This window comes from Herpailurus yagouaroundi, unplaced genomic scaffold (genome assembly GCF_014898765.1).
Source record: "Herpailurus yagouaroundi ecotype Mexico unplaced genomic scaffold, PumYag 29, whole genome shotgun sequence".
Classification (NCBI taxonomy): Eukaryota; Metazoa; Chordata; class Mammalia; order Carnivora; family Felidae; genus Herpailurus; species Herpailurus yagouaroundi.
The window spans coordinates 110,132,029-110,154,939 of NW_024412377.1; the positions used below are offsets into that span (position 1 = coordinate 110,132,029).

At 38.6% G+C, this 22,911-nt stretch overlaps 2 protein-coding genes and 1 long non-coding RNA gene across 8 annotated transcripts in view; 1 reads left to right on the forward strand and 2 right to left on the reverse strand.

The window, feature by feature from the left end:
• Positions 1-2,031: 2,031 nt before the first annotated feature.
• Positions 2,032-2,639, reverse strand: LOC121015370 (uncharacterized). Its single transcript, XR_005783799.1, has 2 exons — positions 2,438-2,639; positions 2,032-2,274 (listed from the first exon to the last, which is right to left on the reverse strand). It is a non-coding gene; the product is annotated as an uncharacterized LOC121015370 (long non-coding RNA).
• Positions 2,640-6,168: 3,529 nt separating this feature from the next.
• Positions 6,169-17,916, forward strand: DIMT1 (DIM1 rRNA methyltransferase and ribosome maturation factor). Of its 3 annotated transcripts, none has more exons than XM_040452311.1 (12): positions 6,169-6,410; positions 6,734-6,807; positions 8,200-8,286; positions 10,580-10,641; positions 10,725-10,818; positions 10,905-10,954; positions 12,032-12,155; positions 12,524-12,616; positions 13,667-13,731; positions 14,507-14,570; positions 15,746-15,852; positions 17,372-17,916. In XM_040452311.1, the coding sequence occupies exons 1-12, from the start codon at positions 6,332-6,334 to the stop codon at positions 17,412-17,414; spliced, it is 942 nt and encodes a 313-aa protein (XP_040308245.1). In that variant the 5' UTR covers positions 6,169-6,331; the 3' UTR covers positions 17,415-17,916. The 3 variants fall into 3 exon arrangements, with proteins under 3 accessions (XP_040308245.1, XP_040308247.1, XP_040308248.1); XM_040452313.1 differs by having other exon boundaries at positions 6,172-6,392; positions 6,732-6,807; XM_040452314.1 differs by lacking the exon at positions 6,734-6,807 and having other exon boundaries at positions 6,172-6,410.
• The window catches only part of KIF2A (kinesin family member 2A), a 65,956-nt gene continuing 60,648 nt past the window's right edge, over positions 17,604-22,911 (reverse strand). For all 4 annotated transcript variants that reach the window (XM_040452282.1, XM_040452276.1, XM_040452292.1 and 1 more), the window contains one exon: positions 17,604-21,067. In XM_040452282.1, the coding sequence (XP_040308216.1) occupies positions 20,982-21,067 (86 nt within the window). In that variant the 3' untranslated portion in view covers positions 17,604-20,981. The remainder of the gene's footprint in view (positions 21,068-22,911) is intronic.

The following is a 22,911-nucleotide window of genomic DNA, read 5'->3' on the forward strand; positions in this document are numbered from 1 at the left end:
CAATGTATTTTGTTTATCATGAATCTTAGATCAAATTGTTATTAAAAAGTAAAATTGATTGATTGTTGAAGTAAAATTATAAAAGTACAAAATTATAAAAATGTAAAAGTATATTAGATTGTTATTAAAAAGTAAAATTGTATTCGGGCACCTGGGTGGCTCAGTCAGTTAAGTGTCTGACTTTGGCTCAGGTGATCTCATGGTTCCTGAGTTCAAGCCCTGTGTCAGGCTCTGTGCTGACAGCTCAGAGCCTGGATCCGGCTTTGGATTCTTTGTCTACCTATCTCTATGCATCTCTCCTGTTTGTGCTCTCTCAAAAATGAATAAACATTTTAAAAAAATTTTTTTAAAAAGGAAAATTGGATTTAGAATGACTCAGTATGCTTTACTTCCCTGCTTTCCCACAAGTGATGAGAGCAATTGACTCGAATGTTCACATTCAGCTGAAACTACAGACCGACGGAGCTCACAGATGCAGGCAGGTGTCCTGTTGTGGGATGGGCACAGGCTTCCACTTCCTCCTCTGCTGCTTACTACCTGAAGGACCCCAAGCAAGTACCTTTAATCTTAGTGAGACTCAGTTTCTTCCTATGTAAAATAGGGTAATCATGCTTGCCCTAACAAACTTCACAGGGTTTCACTGAAAATTAAATTGTGTGAAAAGCACTTCAAAATCCATAAAACAGAATATAAAAATATAACTGTAGATCTTAAAATAAAATATATAACAGGCTCTATTAGAATTCACAAGTAGAATTCTTAGTACGATAATAATTTATTTTTGTTTGTAAAACTTCAAAAAATTTCATTTTGTAACACGATACATACTATTTTAAGGGGATGATAAGAAAAAATTTATCTGACAGACACTTTGGGGAGAAACAATTATTAGATATTAGATATTCAGTGACAATGTTTAGACTCCTGCTGATAATAAACAGAGACCATAATTGTGTTTCTTAATTACTTTCCTTAATTTAAGATAGTATTTATAATGATCTGAAAAAAAGTTAAGAGTATGTTTATAGAAGAATCTTGCCCATAATATTCAAGGTATATTAACTTCTTTCAGCCAAATTTCATTATACTTTTCTGTTAAGATTTAAACAGCCTAGTAGAAATTAAGACACTAGGTACTTTTTTGAAATTGTCCAGCTTTGTAAAGTAGTATTTTATTTACCATTGAGATTTGAATATTGGCACAATAATAATAACGTTCATTGTTCTAATCAAATTGAACAATTGATATTATTAGATTTCCATTTGTTTTCTGTCCAAGTGAATTATACTCCTTTTTCATTACACAGTAGATGTTAATGAATGTGTTAAAAGTGTGAAATTCAAACATTCTTAATGTTTTCACTTTTCTCTTTTTTTTACTTTTTTTTTAATGTATATTATTTTTGAGAAAGACAGATTGCAAGTGAGGGAGGAGCACAGAAAGAAAGAGATAGAATCTCCAGGCTCCAAACTGTCTGCACAGAGCCCAAAGTGGGTCTGAAACTCAAGAACTGCGAGATCAAGACCTGAATCAAAGTAGTCCGCTTAACTGACTGAGCCACCCAGGTGCTCTTATGACTTTTCAATACATTAAAAGTCTATAAGGAAATATATTTTACACAGGGAAATGCTTACATTTTATTGTTATTCCTTATTGTATTCCCTGGCACATTTAAAATGTTATCATTTCATGCATGCTGGTAAATTTAAGTAAGCCTCTTCTACCAAAGCAACTGTGATTATAATTCTTTTTCAACATTTTTAAATTTATTTTTGAGAGACAGAGAGAGACACAGCACAAGCAGGGGAGGGGCAGAGAGAGAGGGAGACAAAGAATCTGTGCTGAGCTGTCAGCACAGAGCCGGATGTGGGGCTCGAACTCACAAACCACGAGATCATGACCTGAGATGAGGTTGGACGCTCAACTAATTGAGCCACCCAGGCGCCTCGATTATAATTCTTTTTCCAGTTATGACACATTATATCAAAACCAAAATAAAATAAAATAAAAATGGCAATGAATCCATTGTACAATTCCAAATTGAAAAATAAATATTTTTAATTAACAATGGAGATAAACATGAACCAGAAAAGCATAAGATTATATAATTCAAAGCCATTCGTGGCTGCAAAGATAACTCAAATACATTCCAGCATCAATTTCCAATTCTCATTTCTTTAATGCAGCTCATAACCCAGTGTCACACAACTTTCTAGGATTCATGGATCCATGGTGCATCCCATTTTGTCTCACTTCTGAATGCCATCTTGAAACTAACAGAAAAAAAAAAGATGATGTCATATGGCCATTTTATTTATGTAATTATGTAATAAGGGGACCCCTGTGCTTATGATGGTAGCCCTCCCCATTCTCTTTCATTTCTGTAGAAATTCCTCAACATACTTTATTTTATTGCAGAAAGCAATAAATCCTTACCTTTGGTGTACATCAGACTTTCCTGGAGGGTTTGTTAAAAATGCATTTGCCAGGGCCCAATCCTATTCTGATCCAGAATGTTCAAGGTGGGGCTTGGAAATGTAAATTTTCATTATGTGCTATATTAGTTTGCTTGGGCTGCCATAGAAAATACCACTAGAGGGGCGCCTGGGTGGCTCAGTCGGTTGAGCATCCGACTTCAGCTCAGGTCACAATCTCACAGTCCGTGAGTTCGAGCCCCGCGTCGGGCTCTGGGCTGTTGGCTCAGAGCCTAGAGCCTGCTTCGGATTCTGTGTCTCCCTCTCTCTCTCTGCCCCTCCCCCATTCATGCTCTGTCTCTCTCTGTCTCAAAAATAAACATTAAAAAAAAATGTTAAAGAAAATACCACTAGAAAAGTTGGGGGGCTTAAAGAATAGAAATATAGGGGCACCTGGGTGGCTCAGTCGGATGAGGGTCTGACTTCAACTCAGGTCATGATCTTGTGGTGTGAGTTCAAGCTCCACATCGGGCGATACCATCAGCCTATCAGTGTGGAACCCACTTCTTCAGATCCTCTGTCCCCCTCTCTCCTCCTCCTCCCTTGCACTCTCTCCCTCCCTGCAAAAACAAAAATGTATTTTTCACAGTTCTGGAAGCCAGAAATCCAAGATCAAGGTGTCAGCACGGTTCGTTTCTCCTAAGGCCTCTCTCCTTGGCTTATAGATAGCCACCTTCTCCGTGTGCCCATAAGGTCTTTTCTCTGGGCACACATGACCCTGGTATCTGTGTATACAAACGTCCTCCTTTTAAAAGGATACCAGTCGTTGGATTAGGGCCCAACTTAGTGATCTCATTCCTGCTTGATCATCTCTTTGAGGGTCCTATCTCCAAATATAGATACATTCTGAGGTACGAGAGATTAGGGCTTTAACATGTGAATTTTGGGAGGATACAATTCAGCCCATAACATGTGCCCTAGTGTTTCTGATGCAGGTGGTCGAAGATTCATGTTTAGACAAACACTAATTTAGACTCTAGGCAAGGGAACTGTGCACAGTCACCTCCGTCCCTTTGTTTTCTGTGGCTTAAAAGATGTAGCCTCTTCTAGGAGGGTCTTGCTATTTTACGCCTAAAAAAATAGCATTTGGCTATCATTTGGTTTTCCATCCTTACGGTCTACCCTATTTACTCTTTAGCAAAAGCAAACGGGACTTCCTTTTTGCAGAATCCTAAACTATGAAAAGAGGGATTCCGTCTAGGACACAGACTCACCCATGAGTTTAATGCTAAGCCACTTTTTTTTTTTTCCAACTGGTAGAGCTATCTCCCCACTGCAAAATTTCAAGCTCTCCCTGGCCTATCCATATGAATTCTCCTAGCAAAACCTGCACCCCTCTTTCTTTCTAGCATACCATTGTAGTTACCTTCACAGTATCTCCCACCTTCAAGCTTTCCTCACTCACTGTCCTGCAGTTAGTTGTAGCAGAAATGGCCAGAGTGTGAGATGTACTGTGAGTCACTTTTAGATTTGTGCCCGAAGGTCTCTGATCAAATTATCCCCATCATGGGAGTCTCGCCCCACCATGCTATATAAAATAACCTCTCCCACCCACCCTGTTGATCTTTATCTAGCTCCTCTGCCTTGCTTTTTCCCCCCGCATGTTCATCACCACCTTCAGAATGTCTGTTTTCCCCCCACTAGAGGGTAAGCTCTGCTTTGTTTTGCTCACGGCTGTATCCCCAGAGTGCAGAACAGTAACCCAGGAAAATGAGCATGTCCTTGAGGCGATCTTGCATTTCTTTTGTGAAGTAAAAGGCAGGGCCTTCTGCTGAAAGGGAACTGGGGAGGTGGTAGGCAAGCGGGCCTGAGAAGAATTCAGGTTTGAAGATCTTCTATGGAGAATGGGAGAGGATTAGAGGAAATTCAAAAGCACTGGCTGGGCAGGGTTCAAAACCCAGCTAAAAGTGGAGCCCATGAATATCTCCTACCTACGCTACTGTGTGATGTCCCACAATACTCACAGCCTGGAGAGGAGGAGAAAATGCAAAATGGTTACTTTGATTCTACCAATACTCCTTGGCATAACATTTTCGGCCATTTGCAGTAAGCCCCTATTTACGTTTCCTATTAATTCCTCAGCTATACCACGTTTCTTTTTCTCCCTTAAACTCGTTTATATCTTCGCTTTGTGAGTACGGTTTCCTCTGAATTCCCAAATTTCCCCTTGCTAATTTTTGTCTTTCAAGACTCCACTCAAATACTGTATTTTGAAAATGTTCCTCACTGTGCTATGATCATACCTTTTTTTTACAAATACACAATCTTTGGAATACAGATGCATCTGTCATTTACTGTGTGAACTTGAGCAAGGTATTAATTTTTTTAAAGGTAAGCTTTTTTTTTTTTTTTTTTTTTTTTAGCTTGTTAGAACAAGTTGGAGAAGAGCAGAGAGAGAGAATCCGCAGCAGGCTCTGCACTATCAGGGCAGAGCTGGATTCAGGGCTGTATCCCATTAACCCTGAGATCATGACCTGAGCCTACGGAAATCAAGAGTCAGGCACTTAATCGCCAGGCCACCCAGGTGCCCCAAGATATTAAACATTTTTATCCTTCAGCGTCCTCATCAGTAAAATGGATATAATGATAAGACCTATTTCAGAGACTTGTTTGAAAAGATTAAATGAAATAATGTACCCAAAACATCTGGCATGTAATTGAACACCAAATGGTGTTATTATTGTAATAACTTGCATGTCTCCCTCTCTTGACAGAAGGTTCCCTAAAAGCAGAGATCACGTAGCTTTTTATTCCTAATAGTTGACACAGTACCTGGAATAATGTAGATTCTCCAGAATTGTGTAATAAATTAATCATTAGTGAAATGTCATAAGTAGTTGAAGATGCTACTAAGGTTATTAGTTTTTTACTGAATTAGAATAACAGCAAAGAGAGGCCAACGCTGGGGAACGCACACGTGTTAATTTAGCAAGGAAGAGGCAGCGCTGGTTAATTCAAACCGTTTCATCAAGAAAATAGAGTACACACAAAAAAATAAAAAACGTGGCCAAACAGATGTGGATCTTGTACGCACGGAGCCTACAGTCAGATACACTGTACTACAACAATACTCAATCCATACTTACTACATTTACAACGTTTCGGACTTTCTGCCTCTCGCTCCCAATAGAATAGACTGAGAAGAGCGGTTTCCTGTATAAACTTTGAATCTGCAGCACCCAGTAGAGTTTAATAGTTGGAGCCCGATAAACATTTAGGTAATTAATGAATGGCACAAAAAGGAAACAAAGCAACTTTGTTAACATTGTCGGAGCTCCTCTCCACAACCCAAGAGGCGAACTCGCTGGCCCCAAGAGCAAGCTCCTTATGTCGAGATCTTAGGTTTCCCACCCCAGAATTTGCTGGGAAACAGGAGGGAGGCGCATGACGGAAAGACACCTTTTTTGGATTTCAGCGATCCAGGACCTGGCTTGAGGGAAACATCCACAATCCTAAAGGCCTCGCGTAATTTAAACCTTCTCCACAACGGGGAGATCACCACCCCAAAACTTACTTGAGCAACTCCGCGCAGTTAGGCGAGAGACCCGCTTCGATTCTAAACTAGCCAATCCTAACTGCCAGAATCTGCGGCGCGGTGTCTTCTGGGATCTGTAGTTTCTCGAGGTTAGGATTTCCGCCTGCTCATGACTACAATTCCCGGCTACCACTGGGCTCAAGGTCGTTCCCCTTTCTGGGGGCGGGGCCCAGGGCGAACAGGGGCCGGGCCCTCCCCCATCCCCCACGTGGCGGGGAGTGGTGCAAGCACTCCTGGGGTGGCAAGTTCCCACGTGTCGTGCGGGGTAGCCGGCTTTGGTCCTCTCTGGTCTCCAAGGCCTGTAGGTCCGCGCCAGTGGTGATGCCAAAGATCAAGCCGGGGACGAGCGGCCGCCGCCGCGATCGACTTAAACAGAGCCGAGAGCTGAAGAGCGCCGGAGGTGGGGACAGCCGGGAAGGGGCTATGCTCAGGTCCGATCACCGGGCAGGACATAGTCGGGGGCGCGGGCCCTGATCTGGGCCGGGACTGTGAGGCCGGTGGCGCGGCGCTCTTGGATCGACGGCCGCAGGCCTTGCGCAGCCTCTGGCTTCCTTTCCTGCAGAAGGGGTGGACTTGAACAGGGTGTCACCTAGGCTCCTAGCATGACGTTTGGTGCCTCTGGTTGGCGCAGACACCTTCCCCCAACCACCCTGCATTCTTCTCTAGGACGGTCTAATGTCTACTTTCGTCGGGAAATTAAGGCTCTTCCGTGTTTTCTTCCAGGACTCATGTTCAACACGGGGATTGGGCAACATATTTTGAAAAATCCTCTCATTGTTAACAGTATTATCGATAAGGTGGGTGTGGAAGAGGAAAATGAGAGTTGTGGGCTTATTGATTTTGTTCTTAGGAATACTAAAACGCACAGAGGATGTCTGTCACAAAACAATTGTTCTGTAAATACTTGTGGAATGAATCGAAGAACTGTCTAGGATTCACAGACTGTCTTTGGCATGATTTGCTTTGTTCTGTAGGTCTGGGTTTCTCCTGCCTCCAAATTCTTTCTGTAGATTCTTTACCTCATAGGTAGACATTTGGACTTGTTCAGTTCCACATCAGTATTATTACTCTATGCCTAATCACTTTTTCTAGACACCGTCTATCAATTTTTGTTTACTCCAGAGCCTAAAAAGATGTTTTAATGACAGCTTGGGAAGTTTTTTTCCCCCAGAGAACCTTACATGGTACAATCCAGTGCCTCCTGTATGGGTTATGGATGTTGTCTTACTATTCTGGATGATTGGGTACTAGAACATGAAATTTATGTGGTACAGGATATTTTCACGGTTACAAAGGAAGCATCCTAGAGCTGTAGAGAGAGCATTATGTATTTAGAGAATCTCATCTTGACTTAGTGTCATTTGCAAAACGAAGGCCTAATGTTTTAACCTTTTTGGCTCATGGATTTCCTTTGAGCGTCTGATGAAAGGTGTGTACCCAGGACACTGCAGCTTTGTGCATACAAACACCCAGGTTTGTGTACAGTTTCTAAGTATTCCTATCCCTGAAACTATACTGAGTTGAAAATTGAGAAATGCTGGTACAACATGCTACAATTATCAGGCAAGCTCTTCATATATAGTCCTTTCTTGTTTGAACTTGCTGATAGTGACAGAGTTGGTGAAAAGATGCTGTTGGAATCATTTCTAAGATAGCAAACAGAAAGCCATTCCCAGAAAGAATAGCTATTCCTGCTTTTCTGATTCCTAACTGTTTTCTGACTCCTAACTGCCCCAACTTAAAACAGGTGATAGAGGGGCACCTGGGTGACTCAGTCAATTAAGCATCCAACTTCAGCTCAGGTCATGATCACACACAGTTCATGGGTTCGAGCCCCGCATCGGGCTCTGTGCTGACAGAGCCTGGAGCCTGCTTTGGATTCTGTCTCTCTCTCTCTCTCTCTCTCTCTCTCTCTCTCTCTCTCCTCTCTCTCTCACTGCTCCTCCCCTGCTTGTGCTCTCTGTCTCTCAAAAATGAATAAACATTAAAAAACAACAACAGGTGATAGATTTCCACTTGCACCTAACGTTAAAGAGAAAATTTTGTTAAGCACATAGATCATGAAGGACTCATAACAGTGGAGTCAGAATAAGATCTCTTAACCATATGCTTTTAAGCAAAGATAGGTATAAATTAAATGATGTGTTCATATGTGCTAGTAAAGCTAACGTGGTCGTGCTTGCTCACAGGCTGCCTTAAGACCAACTGATGTGGTGCTGGAAGTTGGACCTGGAACTGGGAATATGACTGTAAAGTTGCTAGAAAAGGCAAAAAAGGTAAAAAGGGAATTTTGTGTTTTGGTATCAGAAATCATTATGTCCACAAGCTCACCTGGTTTACAAATAGAAATCTATTTTTTAAAAAAAAAATTTTTTTTTTCAACGTTTATTTATTTTGGGGACAGAGAGAGACAGAGCATGAACGGGGGAGGGGCAGAGAGAGAGGGAGACACAGAATCGGAAACAGGCTCCAGGCTCTGAGCCATCAGCCCAGAGCCCGACGCGGGGCTCAAACTCACGGACCGCGAGATCGTGACCTGGCTGAAGTCGGATGCTTAACCGACTGCGCCACCCAGGCGCCCCTAGAAATCTATTTTTAATTAATTGCTGTTATTTTAATAGCAACCCTTGATCCTTTGCTAAAAGCTTTATCTTTAAAAATATGGGCAACGGGCACCTGGGTAGTTCAGTCAGTTAAGCATCCAATTCTTGATATCCACTGAGGTCATGATCTTGTGGTTCGTGGGATCGCACATTGGGCTCTGCACTGATAATGTGGGGCCTACATGGGATTCTCTCTTTCCCTCTCTCTCTGCCCCTACCTTGCTCAGTCTCTCTCAAAATTAATTAATTAATTAAAAAACACATATGCAGGATGTAGGCAAGATGAGTGAAAGTGGTCAAAAGATACAAACTTCCAGGTATAAAAAGAGTAAGTCCTAGAAATGGAATGTACAGCAGGCCACTATAATTAATAACATGTATATATAATATATATATAAATGTTTTTAATATTTAATTTTGAGAGAGAGAGACTGAGTGTGAGCAGGGGAGGGGCAGAGAGAGAGGAAGGCACAGAATCTGAAGCAGGCTTCAGGCCCTGAGCTGTCAGCACAAAGCCCAATGCAGGGCTTGAAATCATGAACTGTGAGATCATGACCTGAGCTGAATTTGGATGCTCAACCGACTGAGTCACTCAGCTGCCCCTATATATATAATGTTTGTTTGTTTGTTTGTTTATTTATTTATTTATTTTGAGAGAAAGAGAGCGCACAGGGGAGGGGCAGAGAGAGAGAGAGAGAGAGAATGAATCCCAAGCAAGCTCCGCACTGTCTGCACAGAGCTCCAACTCACCAACCATGAGATCCCGACCCGATCTGAAATCAAGAGTCAGACACTTAACTGACTAAGCCACCCAGGCGCTCCTTTTGTTGTATGTATATTTTAAAGTCGCTAAGAGAGTAGATCTTTTTTTTTTTTTTCTTAATTGTTTTCTTTAACATTTATTCATTTTTGGGAGAGACAAGAGCGCAAGTGAGGGAGGGGTGGAGAGAGAGGGAGACACAGAATCGAAAACAGGCTCCAGGCTCTGAGCTGTCAGCACTAAGTCCGATGCAGGGCTCAAACCTATGAATAGTGAGATCATGACCTGAGCCGAAGTCAGACGCTACATCGACTGAACCATCCAGGTACCCCAAAGAGAGTAGATCTTAAAAGTTCTCATTACAAGACAAAATTTTAACTGTGTGTGTGGTAATGGATGCTAACTAGACTTTTTCAAAATATGTACATACTGTGCAATATAAATATAGGCTATGCTATACACCTGAAACTAATAGAATGTTATATGTCAACTATATCTCAATTTAAAAAAATGGATTACAAAAAAAAGTATGGGATATATCAGTCAGGAAAATAGAACCCATGTTAGATATTTCAATACAGGGTATTTGATAGAGGGAATTAGTTACAAAGTTGTTAGGTGACTAAAAGAATAAAATGGAAACACTGAAGTAACCCAAAACTAATAATTACGAAGAGTAGGTACTGCCTCTAGGCTCCAGAGGACAAAGCAAGGAGGCTGGAGTATTGGGTGCTAGAGAAGCAGATCTGAAGAGCTGAAGCATGAGTCTCTGAGATTGGGATACTGCCTAGCTGCTGCTGGTACCTTCTGTGTCTCAGTTTCCAATTAAATGCATCCAAAATTTCAAAGTGGGGTTAAGGGAACCAGTACACATTAGTGAAATACCCACAGGCCAGCAACAGCCAGAGAGTTACTATCCGGAGGCCTCAAGGGGCACAAGGAGGGAACTGTGTTACCAGAGCCCATAAGAAGGGGAGCCATTGAACAGGTGCCACTCAGAGTAGAGTCTACTTATCTCAATGGTGGGGGCTTTTTTTGTTTGAAATAGTAGAGTATAAATGAAGGAATATTGATGGTAGAATTGGGGAAAGAAAATTAATTCCTCTTAATCATGTAAGAGTTATGACTGAGATAACAAGATTTACGCTCCATAATTTACCCCCAAATACCGTTTTTTGTTTTGTGTTGTGTTGTTTTTTAACATAGGTAATTGCCTGTGAACTTGACCCAAGACTAGTAGCTGAACTTCACAAAAGAGTTCAGGGCACGTGAGTATGCAAGTTAGAATTAGAGTGCATTTCAATCTTGTGAAACACTATCTTTTTTAATTGCTTTTTTTCCTTATTATTAGGCCTCTGGCCAGCAAACTTCAAGTACTGGTGGGTGATGTGTTGAAAACAGATTTGCCATTCTTTGATGCCTGTGTGGCAAATTTGCCATATCAGGTATGTGTCCAAATTGTTGGGAACATTCTACAAACATACTTCTGTGGTGTGTCTTTCTCAGAAGTAACTCGTGAACTCTCTTACAGATCTCTTCCCCCTTTGTCTTCAAGCTGTTGCTGCACCGACCTTTTTTCAGGTTTGTGACAAAAGACCAAAATTACTGCCATATCTTGGGTCAAAGATGAAACACAGCCAAAGATGAAAGTCAATTCAATTAGAAAACTGTTGGAGAATCAAGAATGTGTTCTGTAGAAAGTATCTATTTGTATGGAGGTCTTTCTTTCCTTTTTATTCAGTTGACATAGTTATTTGGGGGAGGTGTGGTATAAATCCCGCTTCTGAGACCAGGCAGCCCTTCCCTGTTTTCTAATACTCTTTCCATTAGTCCAGGTCAGACTCTTTTTATTACCTTATGTCTAGACAATTGCAGTGGTCTCCTCACTGGTCTCTAGCACGATATGTAACAGGGGTTTTCAAATTCCAAGTCAAAAACCCTTTAGTAGTTTAAATTTCTTGAGTCATGACTGTCATTTTTTTAATGACATGGAATAGAGTATATCAGAGAGCATGCATTGCATGTGGCCCAGGTGATTATAATTTTATGAAACTTTTGCTTGAGTTACATAAAAACACATATAATACAGATAGTTGTGGCGTGGCCTGCAATGTCAAAGGTATTTCCTGGTCTGATTCATTGTCAAAAAAATTTGAAAGTCAAAGCCCAGCTTTGAAGGTGCTCTTCTCCAGTTCAAGAGCCTCCGAAAAGCCTCCCCATTGCTTGCCGAATAAAAAGTCCACGTTCCTTACCTGTCATATCCGGAGGACGCCAACGTCACAATCTGTCTCTCCTGCCTCTCCTTCCATAAGGGTGTTTGCTACCCTATAAATACCACTGGGCTCCTGAGCCAATTTTGTTAGTTTGGGTTTTGTTTTCTTAGCAAGGGTAATGGACTCGGGCTTATCTGGAATACTTTCTCATCTGATCACCGAGGGCTTACGTACGCAAGGATTGGAGGTGCAGCCATTATAAAAAGAAAAGCCAGATGGATCATTTTATGGTAATAAAGCTAAATCTGAAACTGTTGTGCCTTCTCAGCAGCTGAATGAATTCTCATTAACCACAGATCTTGCACTGCTATTTCCCACCTAAGACAATTAATTGAAGTTAAGATACGTTTACAGTTAAAAGTGACCATTTTCCTTGTCTCTTCAGATGTGCTGTACTTATGTTTCAAAGAGAATTTGCTCTCCGACTAGTTGCAAAGCCTGGAGATAAATTATACTGCAGACTATCAATCAATACACAGCTGTTAGCACGTGTGGACCATCTGATGAAAGTAAGTGACTGTTAGTGAAATAATATGGCTTACCTCATCCTTGAGCATCTAGTTGTGCCTTCTGTGAGGAAAGCATATTTAATCACTAATTTAAAACTGTATTTGTAAAAAAAGGAGGGAGGTGCCTGGCTGCCTCAGTTGGTTGAGTGTCTGGCTCTTGATTTTGGCTCAGGTCATGGTCCCAGGGTCATGAGATTGAGCTCTGGATCAAGCTCCGTGCTGAGAGTGGAGCCTGCTTAAGCCTCTCTCCCTCTCCCTCTCCCCCTTCCTTGCTCCTGTGGGTGCATGCACATGCGCTCTCTCGCTCTCAAAACAAAACAAAAAAAACAAGCAGTTTTTGAGAGGATTCCTTATTTTCTGATTAATAGGTTGGAAAGAACAATTTCAGGCCACCACCAAAGGTGGAATCCAGTGTCGTAAGAATAGAACCCAAGAATCCACCGCCACCTATCAATTTTCAGGTGAGATTAAAATACTAGGTCATTCAATAAAGTCGGAAAAAAGACCAAGCTGGGAGATGTGTGTCTCTAGCAGCAGAAAATATTGAGTCAACCTAAATGTCCAAGCAGGAAAATGCTAATTATGACATCTGTGTAATTGAGTAGATGGAATAATTGGATGTAAGATCATTGTGAAAAGCACAAAAAAGCATGGAAAATGTTTGCAAAAAGTGCAGATTAGAATGCTATTGCAGGGGTGCCTGCCTGATGGCTCAGTTAAGCCCCTGGCTGTTGATCTCGGATCAGCTCATGGTCTCATGGTTCATGGGATTGAGCCCCATGCTAGGCTCTGCATTGACAACTTGGAGCCTGCTTGGGATTCTCTCTCCCTGTCTCTCTGCTGCCCCTCTCCTACACGTTCTCTGTCTTTCAAAAAAAAAAAAAAAAAAATAGAATGTCAGTGCATAATTGCATACTAAAGAGTATAACTATGGAAAACCTGTATCTATTTGACTTATTCAAATAAAAATTTGAATAAACAAGATAGAAAACAAGATAAAATAAAAATAGTTGGATTTGAGTAATCTTCTGGGTAGCAGTTTTTAATCAAAATTCATGTTTCTGCAATTAAGTAGTTAGATCACTGGATGTAAAACCATACTGCAGTCGGCTTGGATAAAAACATGATTTCTTGTGTGGTCAGTAACCAGTGGTAAATGGACTGGTTAGTTACCTCTTCTGGGTCATTTAGGGATGTTGCATAGGCTATATTCTAAATCCTATTTGGAATCATGTTTTTTGAAAATGGTACTTTGATTTTAATAAATGTCACATTCTTTATTCAGATGTGGAATAATTTTTTTTTGATTTTTAAAATTGAGGATAAAATATTCAGTGAAGTGCACAAAAGTGCAAAAATCAAGTACATATCTTACTTTTTTACACATGTCAGCTAGATCAAAATACAGAACTCCAGAAGGTTCTTTTCAGTTTTATATATTAAAAGACAATACCTAGAAGACATAGGCAAGGTTCGATATTTTATAACAAATGATCCATTTTCTGTTTCAGGAATGGGATGGCCTAGTAAGGATCACCTTTGTTAGGAAGAACAAGACACTGTCTGCGGCATTTAAGTGAGAATTTTTCTTTTATGATATATGAAGGACTATTGCTGTAGAAACTGCTAAGTATTAGAATTTGGTAACAGATACCTGAACAGATACCCTAAAGTGTAAAGATTATCCATGTCCAGATATACTTTGCCTTTTACACTAACTTGGTACTCTGGAAGGCAGGAAAATTTAACAAAGAACATTCCTAGGAATTTGGAATTAGATCAGGTTTTTTGGCAAAACGGAAAAAAAAAAAAAAAACCCAAAAACTGACCACACATCTGTCTCATTTTTCCTTGGAAAAATGGGGTAGTGGGTCCTTTCCACACCTATGAAAAATTGATGCAATTTTATTAACTTGGAAAAAACTTTGTAAGAGCAATTTGAGGCCTAAGGGAAAAAAAGAGGTTCTGAAAGCTGTAATTTCACTTTTTTTTTCTTTTTGAGGTGACGTTTTGTGGATAGTCTAGAACTCCTTTAAGAATTTCAAAAAGGGGCGCCTGGGTGGCTCAGTTAGCCATCCAACTCCTGATTGCAGCTCTGGTCGTGACCTCATGGTTCGTGAGATCTAGCTCAGCATCGGGCTGCCACTGACAGCACGGGACCTACTTGGGAAACTTTACCTTTTAAATATAACCACTTTGTGGTTGTTTCACAAGTTTAAATATTAACACCTTTTTTAGTCCCTTAATTTTACCATGTAGAACATAGATTTAAATTTATAATAAACTGAAAGGAAATTATTTATAATCTCTGATTTTGGAGTAATAGTGATATCACTTCCTTTATATTATAGGTCAAGTGCAGTGCAACAGCTTTTGGAAAAAAACTACAGAATTCACTGTTCGGTCCATAATATTGTAAGCAAAAAGTTTCTGTGGTCTCTTTGGTTTCGATTTGCTGTGTTTCAAAATGCCCCTCTACTTCTTACTCCTTTTCATCGCTAGCTTACTAATTTTGCACATTCCATGTGATCCTTAAAAGTGATATTTAACTAACACAACCTTAATATTGAACCCTAATATGTCAGTATTGCGGTATATTCTTGGACCAGAGCTGAGCAGCCTGGATTACACCACTAAGCTTAACTGTACAGTTGTTCTTAGACATGAAAAGAGATTCAGTTGACTCGCAATTTTCTTAAAGCTTTAGGCATGTGTAGTTTGTTCGGCTCAAATTATGTACCATTCGCTATACTCTGAATTGTGATCATTCCTTGTTTGTTGCTCACGTAGCAATTCCAGATTTAAAGTTACCATTCTGTAACTTTTTTTTTTTAATCCAGAAATTGGCATAATTAGAATAAAGTATAGGCTTAATAGATTTTTGGTTATGAGCCTCTTTATCATCATTATCTGTGCAACATTTTCTTTAACCAATGTTGTATGTGGGTAAGCCCACCTACACATAACTATATAGTAATTATGTGATGTCTGATAATTTTTTAATTCAAGTTAATTAAACAGCAGAAAGATAAAAGCAAATTTCCATTGTATTTTTGGACTCAGATCTTATATAGCTTAATATATTGCTACCTTCAGTTTCTCTTCTTATGGACAAAGTCATAAAACATCATTAAACTGGATTAAGAAAAATATTTGGAGAAAAAAATGTGGTATGAAATATTTAATATTCTCAAAGGTTGGAGGTTATTTCTTTGAGAAAATTTGGCTGGTAAAATTAAATTTGTGCCAAGATTATTTTTAAAGGAGTAACACGTGCTTTAAAATTTAGTTTGTAGCTTGATTTATTTTGTGACATAAAGTACCTTAATCCTGAAACTGACCATCCAGAATTTTTAAGGGGGAGTATACATGAGTAACTCATCCAGTTTTCTGAGTATCTGGTATGCAGTGAAGAACCACCGCATAACTGGTGGTCCGAGTCTTATTAACTGTACAAATAGGCTTTTCAAACTGTGGTAAGCAGATAAAGGTGACTATTTTATCAGTTACTGAGCTAAACAAACAAAAGAGAGTCAACGTGACTTCATTAAAGATATGTTGTTCATTTATTCTGAATCTTATATTGATAGATAATACCAGAAGATTTCAGCATAGCAGATAAAATACAGCAAATCCTAACCAGCACAGGTTTTAGTGACAAGCGGGCCCGTTCCATGGACATAGATGACTTTATCAGGTAATTACATTTTTCTTTTTTCCTAAGGTGTTTACATTTCTTTACTGTGACACCCTCAGATTAGATATTTAAAGGCTTTTAAGCGGTATAAGGTGCTACCTGGAGTTATTGCATAGCACTTCCATGGCATGGAATAGTATTTGGTGTAGAAGATGGAGGCTAGTTAGTTGCAGCAGAATGAACATTTTAAGAACAGTAATAAAGAACAGTCCGAGCCTGGAGATAGCCTCTGTGTCAATGTGTGTTGTGGTGTGTGTGCTCCTCCCCTTCAGCCTCTTCCCCCAACTCCCATTCATAGTTCATCTTAATGTGTGTCTTCATAGTAGCCTGGAAGGTAGAAGCAGCATAATGGATATAGTTGCATCTCATTCTTTTTCTCTGATGGGAATAGCTATTGTTAAAACAGATCCTACACATGAAATAATGCCAGTTTACAATCATACCTGGTTTTCATTTCTAACCAACCGGTTTAATAAAATAGTCACTTGTTTTGTAGACGGAGGCAAGTTCTACACACCTAAAATAAAAGAAGGGTGTCATAACTATCTGGGCAATGCAGACCAAACTTTGTTTTCCTTAAACAAGTAAGTGGTATGAAAGCAAAATAAGGCTTCAGTTACCCAGGTAGTTATTAACCTATACTCACAGTTTTCAATCACTAAAACTGATTTCCTAACTAATAAACCATCACTTACTGCACAGTTTTTGCCTATTTTAGCCGATTCATATTTAAAATTTCCATGTTCTAGGAGCTGAATAAAAAATGAGGATAGATTCTTACCAAAGGAATTGGTTTGACTTTTCTGAGCTGGAAACAGTTCTATATAACTAAGACAAATGGGGTTTATATTTTACATCGACAGACTAGCAGAACTACTGAGTCTTTATCAGGGGTTAGTCATAGGAGTTGAAATTATTCATAAGAACCGATCTTCCATTTTCAGACATTCGAATCCATCTTGAACTGTCACCATCCTGAAAATAATCTCAGGTCTAAAGAAATATTTCATCTTATTTTCTTTCAGTCTCACCAGATTTCTTCAAGGTTATTAAGCATATGCAGTTTGCTAACTAGGATCCAATAAATACATTGGTATCCAGAGAAAAGCAATGTGTCAGTACTTAATTTGAACCTTAGTAATAGTGAGCCCAGGGAGGAAAAATGGACATGGATGATTAGCCATTCATCTCTCTTCAGTCTCCAGTTCCAAATAGCTTCACAAGTGCCAGTGAGCTCTTATGCCTGGATAGTGGAGGTCTAAGATAATTTGGTCAAATTCACCATGACTTAAGACATACAGGCTATGACAAAAGAGGCACCAAAATGATGTGATTTTTAACCAATATGTATCTTAGAAATTTAATTGAAGAATAAAGTTTCTTTAATGACTGGTGTTAGGAGTGGGTGGGTTTCAGAGGTTTGATGTGTTTGTTTTAGATTCATGGTACAGGAACTATGCATTGTTATAGGTTATAAATTATCTTTTCAATACCATCTCATTTTGGTTTCTTTTTTCAGATTGCTACATGGATTCAACGCAGAAGGTATACATTTTTCTTAGGTATCTGGAAAAGAGAATTTTCAAGCCCAAGAAAAAGAAACCGCAATTATACATTTCTAACAGAGAAGATAAACTATGCTTTTGCTCCACTGGAACACTATGTGCTTGACTAGTTTTGATTTAATACTACCACTGTCACCATTTATTACTCTGAAGTTTTATGGTAGTAAGTCAATTCTAAGTACCCAAGTTTTTTTTTTTGGTTTTTTTTTTTTTTTTTGGTTTTGGTGTTTTTAATATTTAACATAGGGCAGGGTCCAGTCTCTACACGGTAATCTTTAAGAGCCGCAGGCACGCACAACTTTACACTTAAACTTAGAAATTTTCTAACAGTTTATTGTATAAAGATGTTACTCTTCTATTTTCTATGTTATATATTACCATGAGGGCCTCTGTAGGCCTTTGTCCCTCAAACAGACAGTTAAAATATGCTTAACTCAAGTTACATATTCCCCGTACGGTTTCTTTTTATTCATGTGCACAATAAAACACTTGTTTCTTATTTTGCTTCTCTCATTTTTTCTGTTCATCTTATACACCTTCTATCTCTGCCCACACCTTTAAGCTGTCCTGTAGCATCATAAGCTACTTCACAGTTCTGGATAAGCATGAGTCTGCTACTGCCACCGTGTGGTGGTGCCGGGCACATTACTCCTAGGCATGATTTCGTCAACTGTGATAACAGGACGCTCAACTAGGATGAAATCAACTGTAAGACAGTATGGTTTTTTTCTTGGGGAAAGCCACTGGTTTAACGAAATTCTAAAGGGTTTTGTAAATCAAAACTGGCTATGAGGTTAAAATTCTGCCCTTCAACTTACTTAAAACAAAAAAAATCTTAACCAGCCATTTTCCCAGAACTAGAGGCTCCCAGTATTCACATGACTTATGGAAAATTAAAAGTTCCAGTCCCTTTTCACATACTGTTCTAGGCTATTTTTAAAATGTTTTTAAGTTTTAAAATGTCAGGTTGAGAATTTTAATAAATACCATAAACAAGTCTTAATTAGCTACTATGTTTAAATCATTATTAATGTCCTGTAATAATTACAGTAGCTGATAATTTATATGAGGAAATTAACAAAAATATCTTAATAATTGGCTTTTTAAAAACCTAACTTAATAGAAAGATTGCTTCCAAATTATTTTAACAAAGGTACACTGAGTAAACCTAGAAGGGAAGTTGTTTGCCTCAACAGATTTTTTTGGAAATCTGGATTCAGAGTGATATAGTAAAACATTCCTACTTTTTAATAGGAATATCAGCTTTCAAGAAGTCTGAGAAAGTCAAGAATGTTTAATCCAGATCCAAAAAAATTTTCTTTAAATAATACTGCATCAAGCCACTTTTGTTACATAAATATTAAATATACCTCAAGAGCAGGCTTTATTATCACAAAACTACTTACTTTGCAAAATTCATTTGTACCATCTCTATCTTTATAGGAAAATTTTAAGAATTAATTCAGCTTTCCCTCTTATTCCCTCTTCCCTCATGAACTGACTTTTAGTCCCTTTTCTGACCTTCAGTTTTCCCTATCTGTAAAACTGAAGGATTGGACTATAACCACCAACATCTTTTCTGGTATCAATTTTCTATAGACCTTGATCACTTATCAGAATGAAGCCATTATAGTATAAGGCAACATATTTGAACATAAGGAGACCTTCCAGAGATAGTACCCATCTTACTTAATAAATTAAGATGAATCTGCTGTGCTTTAAAATGAGCAAGTTCACATCTCCATTGTCCTCTGAAGGTTGGTTAGCCTCAAAAACTACCTTTTTAAGCAGCTGCTGCAAAGTCCACAGTAACTGCTCCATTCTTTCTCTTCTCTTTGAAATAAACACAAATAGAACGTTATCTTACAACTGCAAGAAAACCTGAGTCCCTTCCAAAACAAAGGTGATTGTTCTGAAGTAAATTCTCTAAAACTCATTCCATAGATATCATTTATTAATAAGCACATTGTGAAAATCTACATTTGTTCTAGATTTCAAGTTTACAGAGGAGCATTTCACCATGGTGTAGGATTTCCCACAAGTACTCTCTGGTTTCTATGAACAATGAAGTAGGGAATCTGGCTCATGTGACTCTCTATTCATAGCTTCCCTTTGGCCCAAATGAATGAGCATTAGTTCCTTAGAGTAAATCAAAACAAGACATCCTTGGGAGACTTTTTGTTGTTAATCTACTCCTGGACTCTATCCTAGGAACTAAGGGAAAACTCCTAGAGAGATATATAAATCTTTTAACAAAATATTTACATGAAAAGTGGCCAGTTTTCTTCCTTGGAGTAGCAATCTGTAAAAATAGTGCCACCATTTAAAAAGCAGCATACCCTAGACCAATTTATTGGTGAGGATTTGGTGATTCTCACCAAATAATGATGAAATATCACATAGTAGGTAACGGATGATGGGGCTTGGGTTAGATCGATCTGCCTTTTAAGGCAAAGTCAACTCTTTTTTTAGCTTAATTCTTTTTCAAGGGAGTGATGTACTGTCTACACTTGGCTTAAACTAACAGTTCTATTATGGACTACTTTCAGTGTACATGTAAATATTCATGCATCAGAAGCCAATTTCCTTTACCAGTACATTTAAAAGGTACATTTTGGGGTGCTAATGGACACTTTAACTTAAGTAATGGTATTGGTAAGGATCAAATTGCACTATTAGTCCTGTTAATACCACACTGGAACACACACTGCATATATATATGTATTATCCTAAGATAAAACTCTTCTCAGAATTTCATTACTTTTTATTATACACCAACTAGTTTATATTTTAGTTCTTTACAAAGAAAATGCTAAGAAAATTATAACCACATTATATGGTTGTAAAATCATAATTCCAGATTTCTTTACATATAAGATGGAATGGTCCAGCAGCTATGTCCACTGTCACAGACTTTAGTTCCATTCAATGATATGGCACATCCTGCAAAATTAACTAGTCACACACAAAAAATGTCTCAAATACAGTAAAAATGTACACACAATAAAGGTAATTTACAATGACAATTAAGGAATGTAATTTATCTTGGCTGTGCTTCAGAAATTGAGGGTCAAAAGCCTTAGTCAAGGCACAAAGCAGGAAGAGGTGAGCACAGCTGTCTCTAGGAGTGGGCAAGGTATGTACAATCACTGATGAGGTATGCATGCACTCAAAGGATTTAAAACTGCTCAGTCTTGCTACGAAAATTCAACCGATTTAAAGGAAATGCTGTGGCTTCCCCCTACTATTCACCTCTGGATCAAGTCCACAATCTCACTTCATCATACAGAAAATAAAATTGGCAAGGATCTCCAAAAGTAAATCACTGTTTGGGTAAATGAAACAAAATGCTTCACTATTCCCAATCTTGGTTGTGCCTCGTGGACTAGAAGCATTTTGTAGACAAAGGAGTGTTTCACAAAATTGAAATGTCATTCAGGTGAAGGGACAAGACATTTTCCACAGACACTTAAAATTTCAAACTTTCAAATGGCCCTTAACAGCTGAACCACTGTATGTTACAGTAATGTGGGTTCTGGGGATCCTCTAGCAGCAAATGCTGATTTAAAGGGCACGGGGTCTCTTCGGGTTGATTTGCTTGCTGGCCTGTTCTTCTTCTTGTAGAGCTGCACGAAAAGATTTCACTTTATCTTGGAAAAAAGAAAAGAACAAGAGAGTTAAGTACTGCATCGCATGCAATACAGTATATAATTTCATGGGTCAGCTGTCTTACTTCATAACATTAACTAACGATCTTTCCTTTTGTTCTTTGCTGTCCAGAAACTCAGAACTAAATACAATAGTCAACTATAGCAACAGTTTCATTATCCACAGATTCATGAAATTATGTTTTTTTCTATACCTTGACCTTTTTTGATCTGCTTGGTACATTTTACAGTGTTCAATTTTAGTTTATCTGAATTCCTTTTGGAGTGTAGACAGGCTAGATATGTGTGTGTTAAATGTGTATAGTCATGTCTAAAAGAACACTGAGTCTTTTTGTTTTTCAGTACTCCGTACTGAAGCCCCAACATGGGGCTCAAAGTCACAACCCCGAGATCAAGAGTCACATGCTCTACTGACTGTGCCAGCCAGGCACCCTTCAGTCTTATTAAACTATAGACATTTCTTTCCTCAATATATTAAGAAGCTTCTATACCCAATGCCTACTTTACTCAATTAAGCTATGAAATTTCAAAACCTGTTTGAATTTTTAAAAAGAAATGTTATTTTGTACTGGAAAGGGAGACAGGGGCGGGGGATTATAGCACAATACATTTTTTGGTCTTACAATTCTGTTTTACTCTTATGTATCAACTCAGAGTCACATAAGAATAGGAAATAGGTAAACTGACAGGCAAATAACAGCTGTGAAGATGAGAAATATCTCATCTCCTTTCTTTAACTGCAGGTGATGTTTCCCACCAACCCCCCCCCCCCAATCTGATAATATCTAGACATTTCTGTTTGTTTCAACTGGGGTAGTGACCACAGTCCTCTTGTCAACAGAGACCAAAGACACTGGTAAGCACTGTACAATGCAGATGATAGCACCCTGAAAAATTACCCAACTTAAAATGCACTAACAGCACAAAGGTGATGATCTTTAGAAGAAAAGATTCAAGGTGGAATCTCAATTTCTTTCCCCCCTTCAGAAGTAAAGGGGTATTTAAAAAATTAACTCTTCTGAAATTTAGAAAGGAATTTAAGGACTTCTGGATCTCATACCCGCTAAGACAAAGATAAAAGCTCTCATATTTCTTATATACCAAAATTATCTCTGAAGGGCAAAAGAATTTTTTTTCTAAGAAAGGACTGAATAATACAATAGCTAGACAGTAATTTCTTCAAAGTTATGGATATGCTTGATATACATAAATACTGAGAAAATTAAGGAAGTCAACTGAATTGAATACCACATATTACAGAGAAAAAAATTAGAATTATGATCTGTTCTGAACAGATAAGCTGCTTGTGAGTTCTGACAGATTAGAAAAATGATCAAAACACTTTAAATCAAAGCTTGAGTATGAAGAACATGAAAAACAAAAATAAATTTTAGAAATCCTACATTTTTACAATTCTGAATTGGGTAAATGGTCACTGCTGACTCTTTATAGATTATGTAAATAACCAACTTCACAAAGACCCTACTTTAAAAACTTAGCCAGTTTGGTGCTAAAAACTAGCTATTTCAATTGGGTCTCACTCTGCATTTCACACACACATGCACAGATGTCCATTCGCATATAAATGGAGACAACTAATTTGCCAATGCCTAAGAAATAAGCACATACGATAAATGCATTTCTGAAGCTACAGATAACCTAATTATAAAAAGCCAAGAAGACAAGGCATGTGGGTAAGTCACATGCTTCCCTCATTAGCAAAGCAGAAAGAATAGTTGCTGAAAGGTCTTGAGTTGCTCAAGGTCTTGAAACCTTCCCCCTGGTGTTTTAAAACAAGTGTTCAAAGGAAAAACATGACACGGATG

What these genes read in the sequence shown, in the direction of transcription:
- DIMT1 (XM_040452311.1), top strand. Translation starts at nt 6,332, where the DNA reads ATGCCAAAGATCAAGCCGGGGACGAGCGGCCGCCGCCGCGATCGACTT. An exon ending in CGCCACCTATCAATTTTCAG is followed by an intron (nt 12,617 to 13,666) that starts GTGAGATTAAAA and finishes TTTCTGTTTCAG; the next exon opens with GAATGGGATGGCCTAGTAAG. An exon ending in GACATAGATGACTTTATCAG is followed by an intron (nt 15,853 to 17,371) that starts GTAATTACATTT and finishes TTCTTTTTTCAG; the next exon opens with ATTGCTACATGGATTCAACG.